General features: G+C 31.3%; 4 protein-coding genes and 1 long non-coding RNA gene across 17 annotated transcripts; 1 reads left to right on the forward strand and 4 right to left on the reverse strand.

The window, feature by feature from the left end:
• Nucleotides 1–133: 133 nt before the first annotated feature.
• On the reverse strand, nucleotides 134–8,333 carry LOC107364988 (uncharacterized). 13 transcript variants are annotated; one of them, XR_016199961.1, is made up of 12 exons: nucleotides 8,036–8,324; nucleotides 5,959–6,647; nucleotides 5,691–5,788; nucleotides 5,067–5,555; nucleotides 4,249–4,886; nucleotides 3,673–3,796; nucleotides 3,277–3,574; nucleotides 2,383–2,845; nucleotides 2,210–2,313; nucleotides 1,639–2,061; nucleotides 1,246–1,586; nucleotides 134–1,049 (listed from the first exon to the last, which is right to left on the reverse strand). It is a non-coding gene; the product is annotated as an uncharacterized LOC107364988 (long non-coding RNA). The 13 variants fall into 13 exon arrangements; XR_016199956.1 differs by lacking the exon at nucleotides 5,691–5,788 and having other exon boundaries at nucleotides 5,067–5,255; nucleotides 5,332–5,555; nucleotides 8,036–8,319; XR_016199964.1 differs by having other exon boundaries at nucleotides 5,497–5,555; nucleotides 8,036–8,316.
• Nucleotides 4,289–10,812, forward strand: LOC107364986 (ras-related and estrogen-regulated growth inhibitor-like protein A). The gene is made up of 5 exons (XM_015932446.3): nucleotides 4,289–4,423; nucleotides 6,308–6,364; nucleotides 8,507–8,586; nucleotides 8,990–9,235; nucleotides 9,836–10,812. Exons 1-5 carry the CDS (start codon nucleotides 4,363–4,365, stop codon nucleotides 10,226–10,228), a joined length of 837 nt encoding a protein of 278 aa, XP_015787932.1. The 5' UTR covers nucleotides 4,289–4,362; the 3' UTR covers nucleotides 10,229–10,812.
• Nucleotides 10,813–12,923: 2,111 nt separating this feature from the next.
• LOC107365012 (beta-1,3-galactosyltransferase 1) lies at nucleotides 12,924–14,590 on the reverse strand. Its single transcript, XM_015932473.3, has one exon. The coding sequence runs from the start codon at nucleotides 14,330–14,332 to the stop codon at nucleotides 13,361–13,363; it is 972 nt and encodes a 323-aa protein (XP_015787959.1). The 5' UTR covers nucleotides 14,333–14,590; the 3' UTR covers nucleotides 12,924–13,360.
• A 1,506-nt stretch (nucleotides 14,591–16,096) lies between these two features.
• On the reverse strand, nucleotides 16,097–16,885 carry LOC107365057 (U8 snoRNA-decapping enzyme-like). Its single transcript, XM_015932521.3, has 2 exons — nucleotides 16,264–16,885; nucleotides 16,097–16,188 (listed from the first exon to the last, which is right to left on the reverse strand). The coding sequence occupies exons 1-2, from the start codon at nucleotides 16,883–16,885 to the stop codon at nucleotides 16,097–16,099; spliced, it is 714 nt and encodes a 237-aa protein (XP_015788007.1).
• Nucleotides 16,886–17,359: 474 nt separating this feature from the next.
• On the reverse strand, nucleotides 17,360–19,583 carry LOC107364907 (cytosolic Fe-S cluster assembly factor narfl). The gene is made up of 3 exons (XM_015932353.3): nucleotides 19,230–19,583; nucleotides 18,711–18,884; nucleotides 17,360–18,637 (listed from the first exon to the last, which is right to left on the reverse strand). Exons 1-3 carry the CDS (start codon nucleotides 19,299–19,301, stop codon nucleotides 17,501–17,503), a joined length of 1,383 nt encoding a protein of 460 aa, XP_015787839.1. The 5' UTR covers nucleotides 19,302–19,583; the 3' UTR covers nucleotides 17,360–17,500.
• Nucleotides 19,584–19,654: the final 71 nt, after the last annotated feature.

The following is a 19,654-nucleotide window of genomic DNA, read 5'->3' on the forward strand; positions in this document are numbered from 1 at the left end:
AATGTTAACCATTCAAACTCTTGACACATTTGAAAGTATTTGATACTGTTCAGGTGAAATAATTTGATTTCAATATTCAAACGTAAATTATATTGATACATTAAAACATGTCAACACTCTAATACACCGCTGAAACTGAAATTAAACTCTTGTTTAATCTGGATATTCTGCTAAGGAAACAGTACAATACTAGGAAACAGGTAATCTGAGATTTGATTACTTCTGCAATTAATAAAAATATATTCCCAGAGATCACTTATAGTTATTTCCTTGTTTGTTTTGTTATTGATCTTTTGATGATTCAGGTAAATCTTTAAATGAAGACAATAAATGCAGTTGAAAGAGAGGTAAATAAAAGGGAAAATGTAAAGAAAAATGTTTCCCATGTTTACTTTCACTAACTGTTGTTATTTACGTTGATTCCTCATTGAAAGGCCATTGCCAGAGATCAAGATTGTTTTGTTTTTCTGTTAAGGTTATTGCCATCGACCGAGTTTCATCCAACTGTTTCCATTCATTAGTACATCAGTAAATCGATTCCCATTTCATCTTCATCTTCCTTCTCTCTCACAAATTTTCACCATTATTATGTTAATAAAACTCGCAAATCTCCAGTCATCCCTATTATCATCATCATCTTCACACTCATTAACATTGTTGATGAAAAAAACTGTCCAAAGAGATCTGTCAACACTATTTTTGATCTTTTTTCTTCTGCACAGTATTTCCACTTGTTCATCATCTTCATCATCATCTGCTTTAACGATAATCATTAAATTACAGTAAAAAGAAAGGATTTAGCTTCGGTAATCAACAGCAAATGATTAAAGCTCCAAGGAATTGGATCAAATGAAGGTTTTCTTTAAAGATTCTTCTGGTCAATTTACTGCCATTCAACAGGCACAATTAAGTGAGTTCAGCAACAAGCATGAAAACAAAAGAATTGAACATCTTAATTCACACTTTGTTCCACCAGCCACCATGCTTGTTCATTATCATGTAATGTTTCCTGATTCCTTAATCTCCTTATTGTTTCCTCCATTGATACTCTAATTGACACAAAACAAATGAATCACAAAAAAAAGATATTCATTAGACAATGGATAATGTAATATTGAACAAAGGGTTAGATAAAAGCTTAATCAATTTCAATGATATTACTTGTAAATTAATTAATTTCAATCTTTTTTAAACCATTTCCTTGTTTCAATTAATTAACATGGAAGAGAAAAATGTTAATCTCACCTTAGAAGGCGTTTGTTTTGGGTTATTGATTCGCAATTTTTGTTTCCACAAAACAATTAAATTTTTTGGTAAATTACACAGCAATATGTAACCATGAAATATGATTACAATTGAAGAGCCACCAAATATTGATCGTCTTGTCCATGGAATTGAATCAATTGATCATTTGCTGTCTATCGAATAATCGCTAATCATTTTCCCAATATAATCAGTGTTTGTAGAATCTAGTTTTGTGCTTAATAATAAGTATATTGATCCATTTGGTTTTCACTTGATCCATCCAAAGTAAAGCCACGAGATTGAAATGTATACATCAATGAACCAAAAAAAAGTAACAAAATCTAATCAGGTTTAGTGTACCAAGAAACTGATTCAATTAACAAGTCAACCAACCTTTGTAACCATTTTTGTTTTTTTCATTTCCATCATTTCCATCATTACGGTTGTTATCTTTGGTCAACAGGAAAAGTGAAGCATCCAGTCAGTTGCTTTATTAATATATGCTCTTCCAGATTTGACCATCCATTGTAATAAAAATATGATAATTTGTTATTTCCATGATTCATTAGGTTTTACATTAAACTTGAGATTAATTCAAGGCGAAGGTTGATGAACAAAAATCCAAATGCTAATCCAATCTTTCCATTAATCCAGCAGAACCAAAAAATCTGCATAAAAACATTGATCTTCCGCCAAGTTAGCAATTCGATTCACCAAATGAACAAGAAATTTAAAAAGTGCGTCAATCGATCTCTAATTGCTTTTTGATTTGATTAATTTCCATCAATAAGCAGTTTGTAGTTGAAGGGAAAAAAACTATTAATAAAACAAAAGGGAAGCAAAAAAAACGGAAAGGTTAGAAAAGGTTTTTGAACAGTTTCAATCGGTTAAGTCAAACCTTAATCCTAGTTTAATCCTAGCTAATATCATCATGAATTTATCATCAAGCTTTTCAAATCATCACCTTTTCATTGTTATTGTTGAAGCAAAATAAACATCAATGGCCTTTGGAAAGCGATATGTGATGATGAACCCTTCGAACCAGGATTGCAGCCAATTAAATATCAACTGTAAAAAATAAAAGAAAAAAATAAAATTATTAATCTGTTAAAGTTCAAGAATCATATTTTTTCCAACCTCAAATTTCTTTCTTTTTCATCTTCATCATTACCAGAGCCATTTGGTATTAAATGGCATCTTCTGGATTTTATGTATTTCCATGTGAACTTAATAAACACAAACAAATAGTTTAATATACCTTGACAGAAGGAAAATAAGGAAATGAGAAAAGTTCATCATCTTATGATAAACAATATGATAACCCTGAATGACCTTTTCTCTTATATTCATTTGATTTTAGCTTTTGCATAAGCTAATTCATCTTTATCATCTAATTTCTTTGTCTTATTGCTTTCCATCCTTTCCTTAATCAAATATTCACCTACAATCATCTTTAATCAACTTCAACTGGCAAAACCTAAACCTCTAAACCTAATATTAGTAACAATTTATCCTTTATCCAATATTCAACTTTCAATCCTTTCAACCATTTCCATGAATGGATGGACAAATGATTGGATTAGCCAGAGAAAAAGGTTACCTGTGAAAATAAAAAGAAGAAAGTTTAAATTTCTAAAAATAAAAAACCATGAAATGAACAAACAATTGTTAATGAACAGTTCATTAACCTTTTGTTTTTGAAACAAAATTATAAACTAAACATGTGTAAATATTTTTCATCTACATCGAGGATACAATAAAATAATTAAAATTGCTACTTAGTTAAGTATGAATAAAATAGAGTTCAACTTGACCTTAAATTTATAATGAATTTTCCACCCATTTCATTGATTAATCGCTCAATAATCTGAGTATTGAAAGGGTTGTAATAAACTAAATGATAGAGCAACAAGAATTTTCTTTTTATGTAAACAAGCTTAAATCTAAGGTAAACTAATAAAAGTAATAAGAATTTTGATTTAGCCTAAGGTACAATTGTCGATTCTCTTTGCTTCCTTGTTTGGTGTTTACTTGAAATTAATTGTATTTGTGATTGTTGCCATAATTGGTGACTTCCTAGCTCAATACGGAACTGACCATCATCTCTTCCTCATTAACTGTTGATGGTTAATTAAATGATTCCTATTACTCCATTCCTAGTTTACTTTTGTTGCCTCTTTTTTGTTCCTTCATTTCCTTATCATTGTTAACCCTTTTAATCTCACAAATGTAACCAAATACCAAAAGAAAGATGATGAAAAGCGAAAGGAAAACAGCTAACAGCAAGAGTTATAGTATTCATTCCCTGAATTCTCACTCCCTGAATTGCCTGTAAGAAGAAGAAGAGAAAAAGAGAAGATGAGAAGAAGATGAAGGGAAAAAGAGTCTCGTGATTGTCTCACTGAGAAAAAAAAACAGAATACTCACGAAAGCCATTGAACTTTGAGTCTTTCTTTTCTTTTTTTCCTTCCTTTCACAGGAATTTTTAACACTTTTTCTCTCATAGGTTCTTGACCAACATATCCATGGATGGAGAAGCCTATAGAATAATCTTTAAAGACACAGAAAAAGAAGCAAGGATGAAAAGGATGAGAATGATGATGGAGATGATGATTGGTGATGCAAAAAAGTGAGAAAACAATTTGAATTCTGTAGATTTGTGATCATGGTATTGAATGTTGTGAGACGACTCGTAACTGTATCGTTACATGATGATGATGAATACCCTTGAAATAGGCAAGAACAGAAATAATAACAAGAGCTGGTGAAAAAAAATGTTGAATCAAGCGAACACTCATAAGATGAATGCTTTAATACTTTGTATTGGTTAAATAAAAGTCTCATAAACATTGATTCACTTCAAAGGAAAACATCTGTATGAAGGAAAACATATTAAAATAATAAAAATCCCTTCTGCTTTTTACTGTTGTTCAAAAACTACTGTAAATCCCAACTTCACCTAACACCATTGATCACGAAATAAACTTTTTGTTCAATATTCACCTTGTTCTTACTTTTTTCAATTGCTTCGCCAACAACTTTTCAACAATTTTTCAATTTTGTGATAATTGATTGCTAATAACTGTTTCTGCCGTTCAATCACACCAATCATCCAGGATGACTCAAATTACCAAATTAAAAATTCTTGTCCTTGGAGCAAAAGGCGTTGGTAAATCAGGTAAGATTCAATTGATTCCGCAATTTTTTTCCATGTCCTTTAAATTTTCTCATATTGCAAACCAATTTGACCACGATAATGATAGTGACTTGATGATTGAACTTCATTCTTAGGAGATGTTTATGAATTTACATTTAAACTGGAAATATTTTCCAATAACCAAAGTCTTAGAAAAATCTCATTCAGAATTCATTGGAATTCTCAAATTTCTATTTCCAACTTTTGATTGAGCAATAAGAAGCCATGACTTTCGACTTTAACACAAAATCCATTATTGATCCGAACATTGGCTTGAGATGATTGCAATTTCAGAATGTTAATTCACCAAATTTAGCTTTTGCCTCTGCTTTGTTTGATTCTTGTTTGGAGGAATTTGTATTATAATAATCTTTAACCAAGTCCATGGAGATTAAATGAAGTTCAAATGAATTGTAAAAATCGATGAGAATCCGTTGAACCAGACCTGTGAAAATAAGATGCAAAAAAAAGTTGATCCGAATTAACAATCAAGTAAAAACAAATAGACGTAAGAAATCAATCAAAAGCAAAAGAGTATGATTGAGGGAAAATAAAGGTTACATATCAAAAATCTTGTTGTTAAGATGTTATAACGAGTTATCTTGTTATTAACGCTATTTTTTACCTCTTATTATCTGTAACTTTACCTTCCTCTCAATTTTCACAAGCTTATCGTAGTTATCACATAGACTCTACCGACTCTTGGCAACAAAGAATTAAGATTAACGATTAACGAAATTAAGATGCTCTCCCTCAAAATCGTATAATAAATTAACAAAGTCAATGCTAAATGATATATTGGTGCATTTGAAATCTAACATTGAAAAAAAAGAAAGTTTAAAAGAAATGAATGAAAAGATGAAGAAAAAAAACATTACAAGTTACATTACTTTTTTTTCTTCTTCTTTTTACTCAGTTCATTCCTAAGATGATGTATAAATACATTATGAAGAAGTGTTGTTTAAAAGCATTTTGATCTATTAATCCGATCAAGATTATGGCGATGAAATGGACAAAAAAGAGTAAAGTGTAAATTAAATGTTTGCGTAACTGACTTTCTGCCAACTCAGTGCTACATCAGGACCATTACTTTTTATGCAATCCAAACGCTAACCTATCAAAGAAAGAAAAAATGTTAATATTCAATTTGTTATCGACAATATTTTGTTATGCGGTTCTTGAATAAAACGATGACTGAATAAGAAGAGTGGAAAAAAATTCTGTCAAAAATAGACATTTTTTCCCTCACCTCAGCTTCTCTTTCAGTCTTTTTTAAATTAATCCTGACTACAGATTGGCAATACTTGTTAGACAGAGTGTACTTTTTTTGTGGTTATCCAATAACGACTGAGAAAAAAAAGTTAAATCAGTGAACTTTTTTTGCATTTTCGCCTTGAATTGCAGGCAATTGCAGAGAAGTATAAAAAATTATTTAAGATAATGTTGATGTTTGATTGAGAAGATGAGGGAAATAATTCTTGATTCTTGAACCTCTCATGTCAATGAATTAATCTTACCAAGAGGTTAAAATATTTGATCAGAAGGGAAAGAAAATTCTCTGCCCTTTTCTTTCTGACTCTTTTTTTGCTTCTAAATATTTCCAATCATATCCGTTCCATGATGTAAAAGACTAGATGAACTTTTTTTTCTCTAACCAAACTTGTCACCAAGTTGTCATCTTCATCAGAGTCGTCATCGTTATCGTCAAACGGTCATCGTCAAACTTGTCATTCCAATGTCGATACTCTTGAATCCAATCTTGACTTATTTTTTTATTTTCTCTTTTTCTCTTGCATTGCCATCAAAATCATGGTCATTATGGTAATCACGGTCATCCAACTTCATCACAACTTGCAAATTCATCAGCTGTCGTAGTACGTGTTTTAACTCGTCGTTATATTGGGGAATATCAGTCAAATATTGGTAAGTTCAACAAGCTTATCAATCATCAGGTTGAATACATTAATCTTATTTGGAGATTAGCATTACTGTGATAATTTTCCCCATGTTATCGATATTATCTTTTATCGTTAATCTGCTTGCTTTATCCATTTGAGATTTTCCCTTTGAATTGAGTTCCTTGGCTTTGGGTGAAAAAAAACACTTTTATTTGTATAAAAATGCTGTAAATTCCCCTTTTTGAGGTTAACTTTAATACCAAATAATGATTCCGCTATGGTAAGGTTATTTCAGGTCATTGCAGGATCTATTAGGAGGAATGAAAAAGAAAGAAAAAAATGAATAAACTTTAATACTTTCTAATAATGAAAATAATGAACAAAATATCATGATTGATCGAGAATAGGAGATAGAATTACAAGAATCAGATTTAAATCTTAGAGAAACGTAATTTTGTTGCTCACATTAAATTGTTCACTCGGATGGAAATGTAAAAATGGCAAATGCGATGTTGGAATTTAATTCTATTGTTTAGCTAAAATCTTTTCATGTATCTCAAATTTACATGAAGATCGACCTTTTATACAAAATTTTTGCACCCAAGAATACTCACTGGGATTGTGTTAAATCAGAATAAGATATTAAACAGATGAATAATATTAAGGAGAATTGAAAAGAAGATAAGGAAACAACATATAATTAGAATTGATTTTGAGTTTAACATTGAAATTTTCGGGTTTTACTTTTTTACTAGGATTTCTTTGATCATTGCTTAAATTCAGTGATGCAGCTAAGATTATTTTCAGGTTCAACATCGAGTTGATTAAGGTCAAATAAGCTGGTTAAGTTATTGAAAAAATAGTTTCACAGATAAACGTACATTAACCCATAAGATGATTCACAGTTAAACGATAGTTAATGTCGATGTAATGATGTTATCAAGCTAAAAGGGTTGCTGTTGTTGAACAGAGAAGTGTATATTTTCAATAACATTCAGGTATAAATGAATGAACTTGAATGTGCTGTAATGGTTCAAGTTGATGGTAAAATAAGATGGAAATGCAAAACTATATTGAAAGCAAACAAAATGGAAATAAATTGATAAATTATTATTATGATTTTTATTGAATATGAATGAAAACTGAATCATCAATCATCCAATTCTGAGATTAGGAAAGAAAGCTATAAAAGAAAGCAAAGCCAACAGAAAGCAAAAGAAACCAACTCTGAGGTATTTAACAGTGAATAATAGATTCTCGTTTAATAGTGTTAAGTAGGAGTAATTTATTGCTTCCGACTTCAACAGCAATTCATATTGAATATTTGTGAGCAATAATAAGAAGGTTATGATCAAGCATTTCCCTGTTCATAAGATAGAGACAAGAAATAAAGGGTGTTGCTCTAAAACCCGTCAACAGCTAAAAGGTAAATGAGAAGATCCAAGACGAAACTGGTTTCGATGGTTCGATAAGAAAAATTTGATCAACCACTAATTAACCTTTGTGACTAAAGTGATAACTCCCCTTAATCCATGGATGGACAATACCAGCGAAAAGCTAATCACAAAGGTTGATAAGTGCTTTATCACATTTTCTTATCGAACCACCGAAACCAGTTTCATCTTAGATCTTCTCATTTACCTTTTAGCTGTTGACGGGTTTTAGAGCAACACCCTTTAAAAAAATGAATACTTACCAGAAGATGAGTGGAAACAACGACCAAAGCACGAGTAAAATGCACCAAAACCAAACACAGCATTTACCAGGCTCTAGCTCTAGATCATTTAACAGACATTAATGATACGAATAAACACAATTATAATTACAATCAATAGATAAACCCGCAACTCGCTTAATAAAGTTTCAATTGCGTCTCACAAGATTTGTCATTAAGACAATTTTTAGCGCGAACTTTGACAGAAAAATTTAATTGGCCCTTTCTTGCGTAAGATGGCGACTTAAGAAGAAACAATTGCAAATTTTAATTTGAAATCCTTAAGCGGGATTGCTATTGAACATGTGATTAATGTTACAAAGCAATTGTAGTTTTTGATTTTTTTGATTCTTAATTTTACCAATAAACAAATAATTGGTCATTATTTATTCTGGACTCACAGTTTTATCTAACATTTTCCGATTTGTTTCTTCCCTTCTCTACTGAAATTAGATATTTTGTATAAAAAGGAGTACAATTGTGATGAATTATCTGTTAGCCTGGAAATATTGGATATCTCATCTAACAAAGGGGTAAGTAAATCAAACAGTACAATTTTCATGTATGTTCAGTATCAAATGTATCATGTAATTTGATTCGTTGAAATGCTCAATAGTTTTGTCAATGCTTCTTCACTTTAACAAACCTTGTTTTTTTATTAACGTTAACCTGACCTTCATTACTTTCACCCTTTTATGTTTATTATTGTCCGTTTTTTTATTGTTATTATCATGATTAATATGATTAATTTAACTTGTTACTTCCTTTTTATCCTTTTAGTTTAATTGGATAGATAATTTAATTGTAGTTTGAACATCTTATGTAAAGTGAATGAATAATTAGCAAACTTTATGAGCATATTACATGATTACAATTTTTATTGCATTATCTTTTTTACCAATTCTAATATTTTAATTTTACATCTTGTTCATTTAGATTTCAAGCGCTGAATTGCGTGAGCATATACTTTGGGCCAATGGATTTGTCATAGTATATGATATTTGCGACAAAAATACCTTTCATGAAGCTCAACAGTACATGGAACTTATCTCCTCATTACGAAGCCTAGTCCATCTTCCAATGCTTTTACTTGGAAATAAACGGGATCTAGAACAAGGAAGGGAAGTGTCCTTATCTGAAGGTCGAAACCAAGCCATGAGTTATGAATCCCAATTTTTTGAGGTAATTAAACATTTTATTTAAAATAATTTCAAGTAATCTCAATGAGTAAAGTATCATTAAATAACAATTAATTAAATAAACAAAAGAATTGTGTTTTATGGTTAGATTCTTCTGAGCCTAGATAAATCCTCTTGAGCTTATGAAAAATAATAAAACATAATGAATACAGAATTTCTCTCCGAAACTTTGCATTAATATTAATAAAAGTTATACTAATTATAACATTATTTACTCTTTAATTTGCTCTTGAAATTATCTGGTTCAATGAAAAATTTCATTTGTAATAGCAAAATTATGCTGAATTTGGGTTAAAAGGAAGTTTGAAAAAGAAAGAAAAGAAAAGTTATTTCAATTAATAAAGTGATAATAACTTCCTTTGTCAAACTGTTTTGTTTACCTTGAAATTTCATGCAATATTATGAATATTTTCAGGTGCACTTGAAATAAAAACAAATGAAATTTCGATCTAGAAAATATTCCCAAAATTAGCCTAAGGAGTTTAAAACCGGAAAATAGTTTTTTTATCAATATCTTTTGTATATTAAATTATTTCATTTTTACTTATTTTTTTGTTTTATTTTCTTCTTTCTTATTTTTTAGGTTTCTGCTGCTGATTCCTATGTTGGTGTATCAGTTTCTTTCGATGCCTTAATTCGAGAATTGGTTTCCCAACGATTACGTCGATCTTCCCGTTCGCCTTCTTCTGCAAGCTCAAATAACTATAAAAAGCTAAGCATTGTTACTGTTTCCAAAGTGTTTGGTGCCGTTTTCGGTGGTAAAAATAATAACAGTGTTTATTATTCCAACATCGATCTAATCAATTCAACCCAATGTTCAGCTCATTCCCCTGAATCTGGAATCAATAGAGAAAACAAGTTCAAAAAGTGTGTTCCCCTGTTAAATTCAAGATCCTTTTGTAAGAGCAAAAAGTCAACCCACACCACAATGATTAAAGTAACACGCAAAGCAAGTCCACCAATACTTTCACTGTGATCCATAACCCAAAACACACAAACAATTATCTCTACCAGTCAATTAAATCATCATCTTGCTGTTGATCAATTAAATTTGAGGACGAGATACATAATTGTTTAAACCAGAGGCCTGAAAATTTGCTATTTTAATTTTTTTACACAATTTTGGTTTTCTCATTTTTCGTTTTCTTTTTTCATCTTTTACACCAACTTGCAACAATTTTTGCTACAACTATCATTAATTAAGGTGAAACAAATAAGAGTCAAGCCGGGATTGGTAATTTATCATGAAAACTGAATCAAGTCCATAATAAGCATCAACTATTGATAAACCTCAATTTTCATCATTAACCAATTTTCAACGTCATCTGTGGTAACAGTTAAATTAAAATCACTGTCCACACCTAACAATTAAACGTGTTACCTTGTTACCTTTTGGTATCTACATTGTTACATCCATTGTTATTGCTACCTCTCATTGAGCAAATCATTCAATTAATCCATAGACCTTTTTTTGTCACATTTAAAGATGACACTTTTTTCACTTTGCATCATTTTGTACCCAACTGTTAATACATCAAGAATAAACTAAATACAAATCAATCTTAACCGTATGCCTTAATTTAGCTCCAATGATTGGCTCAAATAAAGCCAGGAATTTTATTTTATCGGCATTTTCAATGAACTCAAACCTGACTTTCAGCTGAATACAATTGAATTGAGAATCCAATATAATTCTGGGATGAAAAATGACAACATTCAGAAGAGAAGCAAGGAAATGTTTTCGTTCTTTACACATGGATAATCCTTCGCCATTCCCAGGATTTTCTTCCTCATTCTGTCTCTCATCATTACCATTACCATTATTATTATCACCATCAATGTCATTATTTTCAACCATTTCTGTTTGCTTGAATAAGAAAGGGAAAAGAAGAAGCATGAACCAGAAGAGGAAAATAATAATGATGATGAGAGATAGATAAAGCAGTAAACCTCAAACATTCCAAGTCAATGACCATTCTAATAACTTTACAATGGCTTTGGGTGACCATTGAAAAGACAATTGTATAATATTGATGGCCAAATTCAGATTCGAGATCAAATTTACTTCAGTTGATTCCTTATCTTTAGTAAATTAACCAGTATATCAACATTTGTTTCATTTGGAGTCCAGTTTGTTATTTTCCCATTTCAAGACCAATGAAGATAATCATGTAACCAAATCTTCCAACTCATTGAAAAGCAAAAACAAAATGTTCATTTGAATGAAATGGGAGAATCAATCGTCCAGTTTGAACCTTACCCAGCAAAAGCATTAGCCAAACATAATGGATTAATCTTTACTCTTTGGGCTAAACCCTTATATTTTTAGATTTGTTAGTTACCCAACAACATTAAAAAATGCGCTAAATTTAACATCGATTTGCTGGACAAGCGGTTTCAAATGTTAAAGCTTGAAAAAAATGATTGCTTTTAATTTTTTTTTGTTATAATTCCTTCAACTTTTTTAGACAATTTTCATCACTTTTTACTGCTTCCAACGCAAAATTTTAAGATTTTTTGTTTTCATCAACGATTGAACTGTTTAACCAAAAGGATTTGATAAAGCTGATAATCATTGAAACTTAAGTATCCCCTTACAAGTCAAGTGTTGTAACACTGTTATGCTTGCTCTTTAACTGACCAAACCAATGGATCTATTGATAGTTTCCTTAGCCATTTCTGTTTACATTTGCTTGGTCATTGGTATAAGTATTATCAGTTATCATTACGGTAGGTTAAAAGATCATACAGCCAGCAAACTGATCCACAAATTGCCAGGGTTTAAGGAACCTCTGCTGACAACTGATTATGAGAAAGGTGAAGCTGAAAGCCAAGATACAGATGAAGCAATGGAAAAATCGCAAGCTGAAACTGAACCTTTAAATACAGGTAGCAGTAGAAGGCATAAAAGAAGTATTAAACGGACCACTGGACGATATAAAAACTATAACATTGGTGAAACAAGTTCAAAGAGAACATCCAAAGAATCTGTTGTAAATCCATCTCACACCAGTGAAGCAGGTGAACCGGGAAAATGAGCTTTAACCAAATCTGTGCTTGTATAAACATGCAAATGTTGCCAATGTAAAGAAATAAATCAAACGATCTATTAAATATTGCGATAACCATCATTAAACAATCTAGACGAACTACAGAGCGAAAGTTCAGAGGCAAAAACACTTTCCCTGGTTATAAACCAATTTTGGTTTGTTTTGATTCTCTCTCTCTAATAAAGTGATGTCGATGTTTTGTCATGTATTGAAATAACAACACTTATCACAATTTAATCTATCCTCCAGTTGGCTTAATTACTTTAGATAAAGGTATTTAACCAGGTTATAACCAGGGCTTTTAATTTTCCATGAAGTTTGCATATCTTTTGTCACTGCTTTTATGCATAAAGATAAACCCAAGACAAGTCCATTGATTTTCAATAAAATTGGTTAAAAAAAGGTTGCTTATATTTTTCAGCTGATTGTAACCATTATTGTACGATTTTGGAACAAGCCTTTATGAAAGCGTTTGATTATATTTGATTTTTGCATGCACCCAGTAAACATCAATTGTTTCATCTTATTGTAGCGTTAAGTCAAGTACAAAGTCCAACAATTAGCTTCTACTACATGAATGAACAAGATAATTGAGTGTTTGAAAGCAAAAATTTTACAAGCTATTGTTAAATGGCTGTTTTTATGTAAAAGGCAAATCTTTGAAATAATGGAACATATTTTTAAATTTAAGTTGAAACCACTGAATTATGGCAACTCAATAATCTACAATTGAAAATAGCTGAAAACATATGATAAAAAAACAATCAATTACTTTCAACAGGGACATCGTTGTATTTACATGCGATCATTGTAATTTTGTGAACAAGAAAATATCTTGATTTACAGAAGGATAACAATTAGAGATATGAAAGACAATGGTGTTAATGTAAAGCGCCAGTAAAATGGGCAATATTAACAATTTGATTTATAAAATATTCAATGGCACTGCAAGGCAATAAAGTAAATTGATTGAAATATTACAGAAACCAGAGTTGATTTCAAAAATTTTTAAACGGAAAGTTGATCTTTGGCTCGGATGAGTTGGTAGACTGGTTAGATTAATCTGTGGCACATTTTAAATTGGAGTCAGTCAACGACAAATAAATATAATATAAACTATCTTCATCAAGCTGGTGTGAAGATATTATTTTACGATATTGGCAGATATCATCAGTTGGGTATTTGATTGAATTGAATCCGTCATGGTGGAAACGCGGTACCTTGGCCTTTTCAGCAACCAGACCAGTAAGGAAAATGTCTTCCATCCAAACTGTTCTAATGGTTGACAGGGTTGCAAGTAATCTTGAGTATATATTTGTGCCACGACCAACAATCAGGTAACCAGAGCCACTTGTAAAGTCAGGATAGTGGCCAAAGGGATAAAGATCTGATGGTATGAACCAAGCATCTTTTGGGTTCCTAGATACACCAGCAAACCTGAAAACATGTCCATGGATACCTGGTTCAAGGTAAGGAAGAATCTTCAACAAATATTCAACATTAAACCAAGTGTCATCGTCAGATTTCAATACTGCCATAACACTGGAACAATAAGTGTCCACCCAATCAACCATGGATATTGTTTTGCGTACAAGCAGCTGATAGGAGTCAGGGAAACTTGTATCAATAATAATGTCACCAAATTGGCTACTTTCATTTTTCACTGCAGCCAGAATTGTTTCATCATGTATGCCTCCAAGTAAAAATCTATATGAAACGGAATTTGCTTCACTACCAATGAAATCAGGGTTGAGCCAAGTTGTCCTGATTAAAGCGCGAGTTGAGATTGATTCGGGACGACTGAAGACCATGATGAAAAGTCTGGTTGATCCAGTGCAGCCTGTCACACCTGGCATTATATAATTATGTCTATAGTTGATAAGACCCTCAACAGGTCTCAACTGGTGCCAATGTTCATCTGTCCAGACTCGTGTGTTTACATATATCTTATGGGCAATCAAGGTAACAACAAACAAAAAGGTGGCAATGTAAATTAAAACACAACGACGACGACAGGAAAAGATATACATTATTGGCTAAAGCTTCACCAGCTCATTCAGTTTATTTGTTTTCACCCAAGACGTTCACAGTAGGTCACAATTTATCCGTCTAGAGGTAAAGATGATGGTATGAAGTCCTTGTCATGCTATAACGTTGAGATCACTTGGTTACATTAAAAGGGATGAGCACAAGAACACACCAAGATTAATAAGTCCTTTACTCTGTTACTCTTTGGGTTGATGACTAGAAGGAGAATGGAACTCGTTAGTTAAGAAATAATTGTTGTTAAAAAGGGTTTACAATTTATAATGACTTTGAAATTAACTTAAATTGGAAGGGGAAAGAAAAAGCAGAAGATTGGAAAGTAAATCAAAGAGTAGTGGCAAGAGCACGCCAATGAGAGCTATAGTTAGTTTATTCCAGGTATTAATCTGTACTACTTGTATCTCTTCAATCCAATCTTACATCTAATCACATTTCTTTCCATGTTACCTAGCAATATTTGCAAATGAATTCTTGAAAACAATGAACAGAACGACAAGGAAAACATGAAAAGAAAGACCATCAGAGAAACTAAAGGAAAGTAGCAAGTTGACTGAAAAAAGTGTTGTGAATAATTTGGTCAGAATATTGATCAAAACTATGAAAACGAGTCAGTCAAATATCGGATCAATCTACTGCTCTAAACGACACTAAAGAAAATTATTGACCTCAATGGAAGCTTTGATTTTCATTTTTAAAATATCAAACAAAAAATATGAATCTTTAAAGTAGACTTTTTCATGGAATAAGTTTCTGTGACTAAATCATTTGGCATGCTTTAAAAACAAGAGATGAAAAGCTCATAATGAGTTCTTACCCATAAACCAGTTTTCAATGAAATGTGTATTTTTTACCATAATTGGGATTTAGATCAATTATCGTAGTATTGGATGATTAGCTATTCAATGAAATGAAATAAGCTTATCGTGAGATCTCAACAGTAAGGTGGTTGAGATCCAGGCAGCTGCACAAAGTAAACACTGGAGGTAATGTTTAACAAGGAAAATTTGAAAGTTTTTAAAAAATAAAATGAAAAATGACAATTTGCTATTTATTCAACTGGAATCTCGTTTGAATTTCAAGATACAACATCAAATAGAAACGGTTTGATGAATAAACGATAGAAATGCTTGAAGACATTGCACAGGGTTCGAGAAGATGAGACTATGATGATTTAAGGTGTAAAATTTGATGAAAAAGTTTATTTAGATCTGCTAGTTTAACAATTGAAGTTAATTTCCCAATAGCCAGCTTTTCCTGTGTAAACCTCTATATCCAATGATCTTGTATTCATATTCACAGTAATTTCAACCTTTTTTATTCATAAAGTAGTTCCAATTCATTTGTTTTATCAGTTTTCATTTAACCTCATTAGGTAATGAATACAGTTAATGAGTGAGTGGGTGAATGTTAAAAACCGAATGAAGATTAGCTTTAGGTTGATAAGTTTGGGTGAATGTTGTGCCTTAAGAGCTGCATTTTATAACGTTGAAACATTTCAATGGCTTTAATAACAACGCTTAATAACTTTATATTAATACATTTTGTTGGTGTTATTTAATTGTCAAAATTGTAAATTAGGTTTTCTGGTAAAAACAGAGGAACTAATGACTCTATCCAACATGCTCAGTTAAACATGTGACTTGTTGATATCAGACTGTTGAGTTAACATTATAAAAATTACCAATGAAAGGGATGAACAGGTAAGAATTAATTAAATGTTGAATAATTTGAATTAATCCATTGTATTTTCATTCCAGATATTTCCTCAATTTAGTTAAATAATCATGGCTTATACAATCAAGGTGAACCAGAGAGTCAAAGAGTTGTCCTTTGGCAGTTCCTATTCAACAGATTTATCAAAAAGAAACAGCTGATGGTTAATCTACATTTAGTGCCAAGGATTGATTTAACTTACCAGCAAAATTGTGTTTAAAGAAGTTAACCAGAAAAGTACCTTTATCTGCATAGAAACGGAACAATGATTGATGACCAATGGAAGCAGGATCAATCAAGGGTATCCTGAAAATGCCAAGTGATTCAAGTGGAAAATCGGTTGATTTTGTGTGATTAAGCTCACATTGGGAAAACTGTTGTTCGGTTATTTGTTTTAGGAAAAAATGGTGAATATTACAATCTGCATGTTGAACCTCATTATTCAGTTCCACTTTTCTTTTAATGTAACTTGAAACATGAGTGAAACCATGATTACCATCAGGACTAATGTAATTTATTTCCTCCAATAATTCTCTTCTTAGGCCTATCAAAAGACCATCGACAGTTGATATTGGTTCATCTTCTCCTACAACTCCACCAGGAAAACCAAGGAATCCATCATAGCGAACCTGACCAAGACCAAAATAACCTGAATCACCGTGATCCGATATTTTACAATACAGTAAACAATGAGCTGCGTGACAATATTGCCTTTTATCTGTTAATTTAAGCGTTTCTTCCAAGCATATTGGCTCGAATCCCATCTTGGTGCATAATGGATTAATTGATTCCTTTAAACGTTCCTTTTCAATCGAATCAATCATTTTCTCGAAAAATTGATTTCTAAATGTCCAATATTTCACTATAATTTTAGGAAAAAAACTCAACTTATTTTTGTGCAAATTTTAACTCTTTAAACTAACAATAAAGATATATTGTTGTTAAAATTTGCATTAAAGAAGTATTGATTCGAAACAATAATCTTATTGCATTGTTATAATTTAATTGTTACCGCAATAGTAAAGCAAATAGTTGTTAATAGGTTTTTAAAATCAATTATTGCCATTTTAACATTGAATCACTGAAAAGACTGTAATCAAATGAGAGATTAATCTATACATCAGTGCCTGATATTTTGCAGACTCTGAAGTACTCAATTTTCTATCTGCAATTCCAAATGATGAACATAATAAAATTATCCGTTGAAATTCCGGTTTCCTTATTTATTTTCAAGGGACATTTGTGCCTTATTAATTAGGGTTAGATCTTAATGATCGGATAAATTTGCAATGCACCAGTTTTCTCAAGAAAAATTAAAACATAATTTATTTAAGAAATAGTTCAACAGACAAAAGAAAGTCGCTTTACAAAAAGGCTTACATCAAAATACATGAGTATAACAGTTTGATGAATATTCTTTGAATCGTAACTACGTAAATTTACCACTTAACATTTAATAAATTGTCTGTTTTAGGAATAGTTTTGAATGTTGTAAGGAACAGCTTCTCTCTTAACACCTCGTCAGAAAACCATTCATTGTACAAGTCTTTAATTGTATCATGATTATCGTCTAATGATAAATGATAGGTTTCTAATGAGCTATACAGTTCTGAAACCTTTTCAAACAGTTTGTTATCCACTGAATCCCCACGAATCATTCCTCCACCGTTAAGGCAACCAGAAGGACAAGCCATTACTTCGACAAAATCATATTTAAATGTTTTCCTTTTGATTCTTTGAATTAATGTTTGAATATTTCGAAATCCATTGACAATGGCAAAAGTTAACTTTTTTGATTCAGGAGTAAAATCATTTTCTAAAGACGGTGATAGAGTTACTTCGAGAAAATCTTTGTTTCGTTTGCTTTCAATTTTCAATGGTATTCTAGGATTCAATGGTGATTGGTTAAAGTAACTTATACCATAACGAATAATATTCTCGGACCAACCACCTGAGCCATTACCAGGATGAGTTGCGACAGAGTCAGAATCTGATATTTTCAATGACGGATGAAGTACATCTAATGGGCGGTGAGGTAAATCAGTGAAATTTATCTCTTCCTTGTCAAATAAAGCTTCCAATTCAATTGGAGTGAGAACACAATCTACATCAGCTGTTCCATCTTCCTGGGTAAACTCAGTCCTGGATGCTTCCAATTTTTTATCAAAACAAGGCATTACTGTACAATGGTAAATATAATTATCTGACTTGTTTTGAGTACCAAATGGCCATAAACTTTTAACCAAGGATCCCATTATTTGTTGAGGTGATTTAACTGTACTTAAATAAGGAATAAGTAGATCTCCGTGTGTCTTTTCGACATAACAAACGAAACCAGGACATATAGATGTTAATGTAGCTGTGCCAGATTTTTTTCGTTCAATAAATTCTTTCTGGCTTTCAATTAAAGATATGTGACGAGCAAATGTTAAATCGTATACATAATCAACACCAATCGAATGAAAAAAAGATGACAAAAGACGAGCTGAATCTTGAAATCCTTGGCCATACCGAGCACCAATTGAAGCGATTGCTTGATGAGATAAGGACACAATAACAGTTATATTTTGACCACTCTGTTGATTTTTAAAGAACATCTCATTAGAAATAGAAATTAAGAAAATGAATTTATAAATTGAAAATACATACCTTTTTCTTGTCTAAAGTTTCATACAAATCAATGTAACTCTGTTTAGAAATAAGAACAGTCTCAGCTGAAGTAATACATCCACTACAGGCTAAGCAATCACCTAAGGTAATTTCAACCTTCTTTTTCTCGTGAATGCCGACTTGATCATCTTGCTTAATTGGTTTAACACATGCCTTGATAATGAGAATAAAGAGAAAATCAACAAAAACCAAATCATGATTAGTATTTTTAAATGATTCAATCTGGGAACAAGCATAGATGCCAGCAAAGTGATACAATAACAAAATTTAAACAACTCAATATAAAAATTGATCGGGAAATAATTCTTTCAAATTCTGGTAGAAAAAGACGAGTAAATTTATAAAAACTCGTAAAATCCAATAAATTGGCAGTAAACAATTAAAAAATATACAAACAAAAAAGTTTCATATAAAAGCTGACAACAGAAAATATCATCTGGAATGTTTTGTTATGGAAGAGTTGAGATGAACAGACTCAAAAATGAGTTACAGGCTTACCTGAGATGGAGCAATGAAATCGTTGAGATCAGTTAACTGAAGAACGGAACTGAAACCCGGTCCATCCGCCATGGAATATTATAAATATATTGAGATTTCGGTAAGTCAAGAAATACAGACTATTGAAAGATTAATAAACTGACTAATATTATAGACAAGTGAAAGACGTAGGTTGTTTACATTTATTAGTCACATGGATTTTGAGCATGTTTTGTTGATAATAATTTTTATATCTTTTTTACACCAAAATTATTGACCATCAAAGTACTCTCTATTCCGTATAATTACATATTCATCAACATTACGAGGTTCCTCAATACAATTACCGTCCATTTCTTGAGAGAATACATTGAAATGTTTACGGTACAGTGATCTCTCTCTTAAGTTGTGCCCCTCATATTTGAACGAGAAAGAGAAATAGAAAG

This window comes from Tetranychus urticae, chromosome 3 (genome assembly GCF_039701765.1).
Source record: "Tetranychus urticae isolate SD_2017Ah chromosome 3, NJAU_TeUrti_SD_1.0, whole genome shotgun sequence".
Taxonomy (NCBI): domain Eukaryota; kingdom Metazoa; phylum Arthropoda; class Arachnida; order Trombidiformes; family Tetranychidae; genus Tetranychus; species Tetranychus urticae.

Bases quoted from the DNA above. Each gene is read 5' to 3' on its own strand.
- LOC107364986 (XM_015932446.3), top strand. From the start codon at position 4,363: ATGACTCAAATTACCAAATTAAAAATTCTTGTCCTTGGAGCAAAAGGC. The intron at 6,365-8,506 runs GTAAGTTCAACA...TACTGAAATTAG, and splicing joins GGAATATCAGTCAAATATTG to ATATTTTGTATAAAAAGGAG. The intron at 8,587-8,989 runs GTAAGTAAATCA...TTGTTCATTTAG, and splicing joins ATATCTCATCTAACAAAGGG to ATTTCAAGCGCTGAATTGCG.
- LOC107365012 (XM_015932473.3), bottom strand. From the start codon at position 14,332: ATGTATATCTTTTCCTGTCGTCGTCGTTGTGTTTTAATTTACATTGCC.
- LOC107365057 (XM_015932521.3), bottom strand. From the start codon at position 16,885: ATGATTGATTCGATTGAAAAGGAACGTTTAAAGGAATCAATTAATCCA. The intron at 16,189-16,263 runs GTAAGTTAAATC...TCTGTTGAATAG, and splicing joins CTTTAAACACAATTTTGCTG to GAACTGCCAAAGGACAACTC.
- LOC107364907 (XM_015932353.3), bottom strand. From the start codon at position 19,301: ATGGCGGATGGACCGGGTTTCAGTTCCGTTCTTCAGTTAACTGATCTC. The intron at 18,885-19,229 runs GTAAGCCTGTAA...CTCATTATCAAG, and splicing joins ATTTCATTGCTCCATCTCAG to GCATGTGTTAAACCAATTAA. The intron at 18,638-18,710 runs GTATGTATTTTC...AAAAATCAACAG, and splicing joins AAACTTTAGACAAGAAAAAG to AGTGGTCAAAATATAACTGT.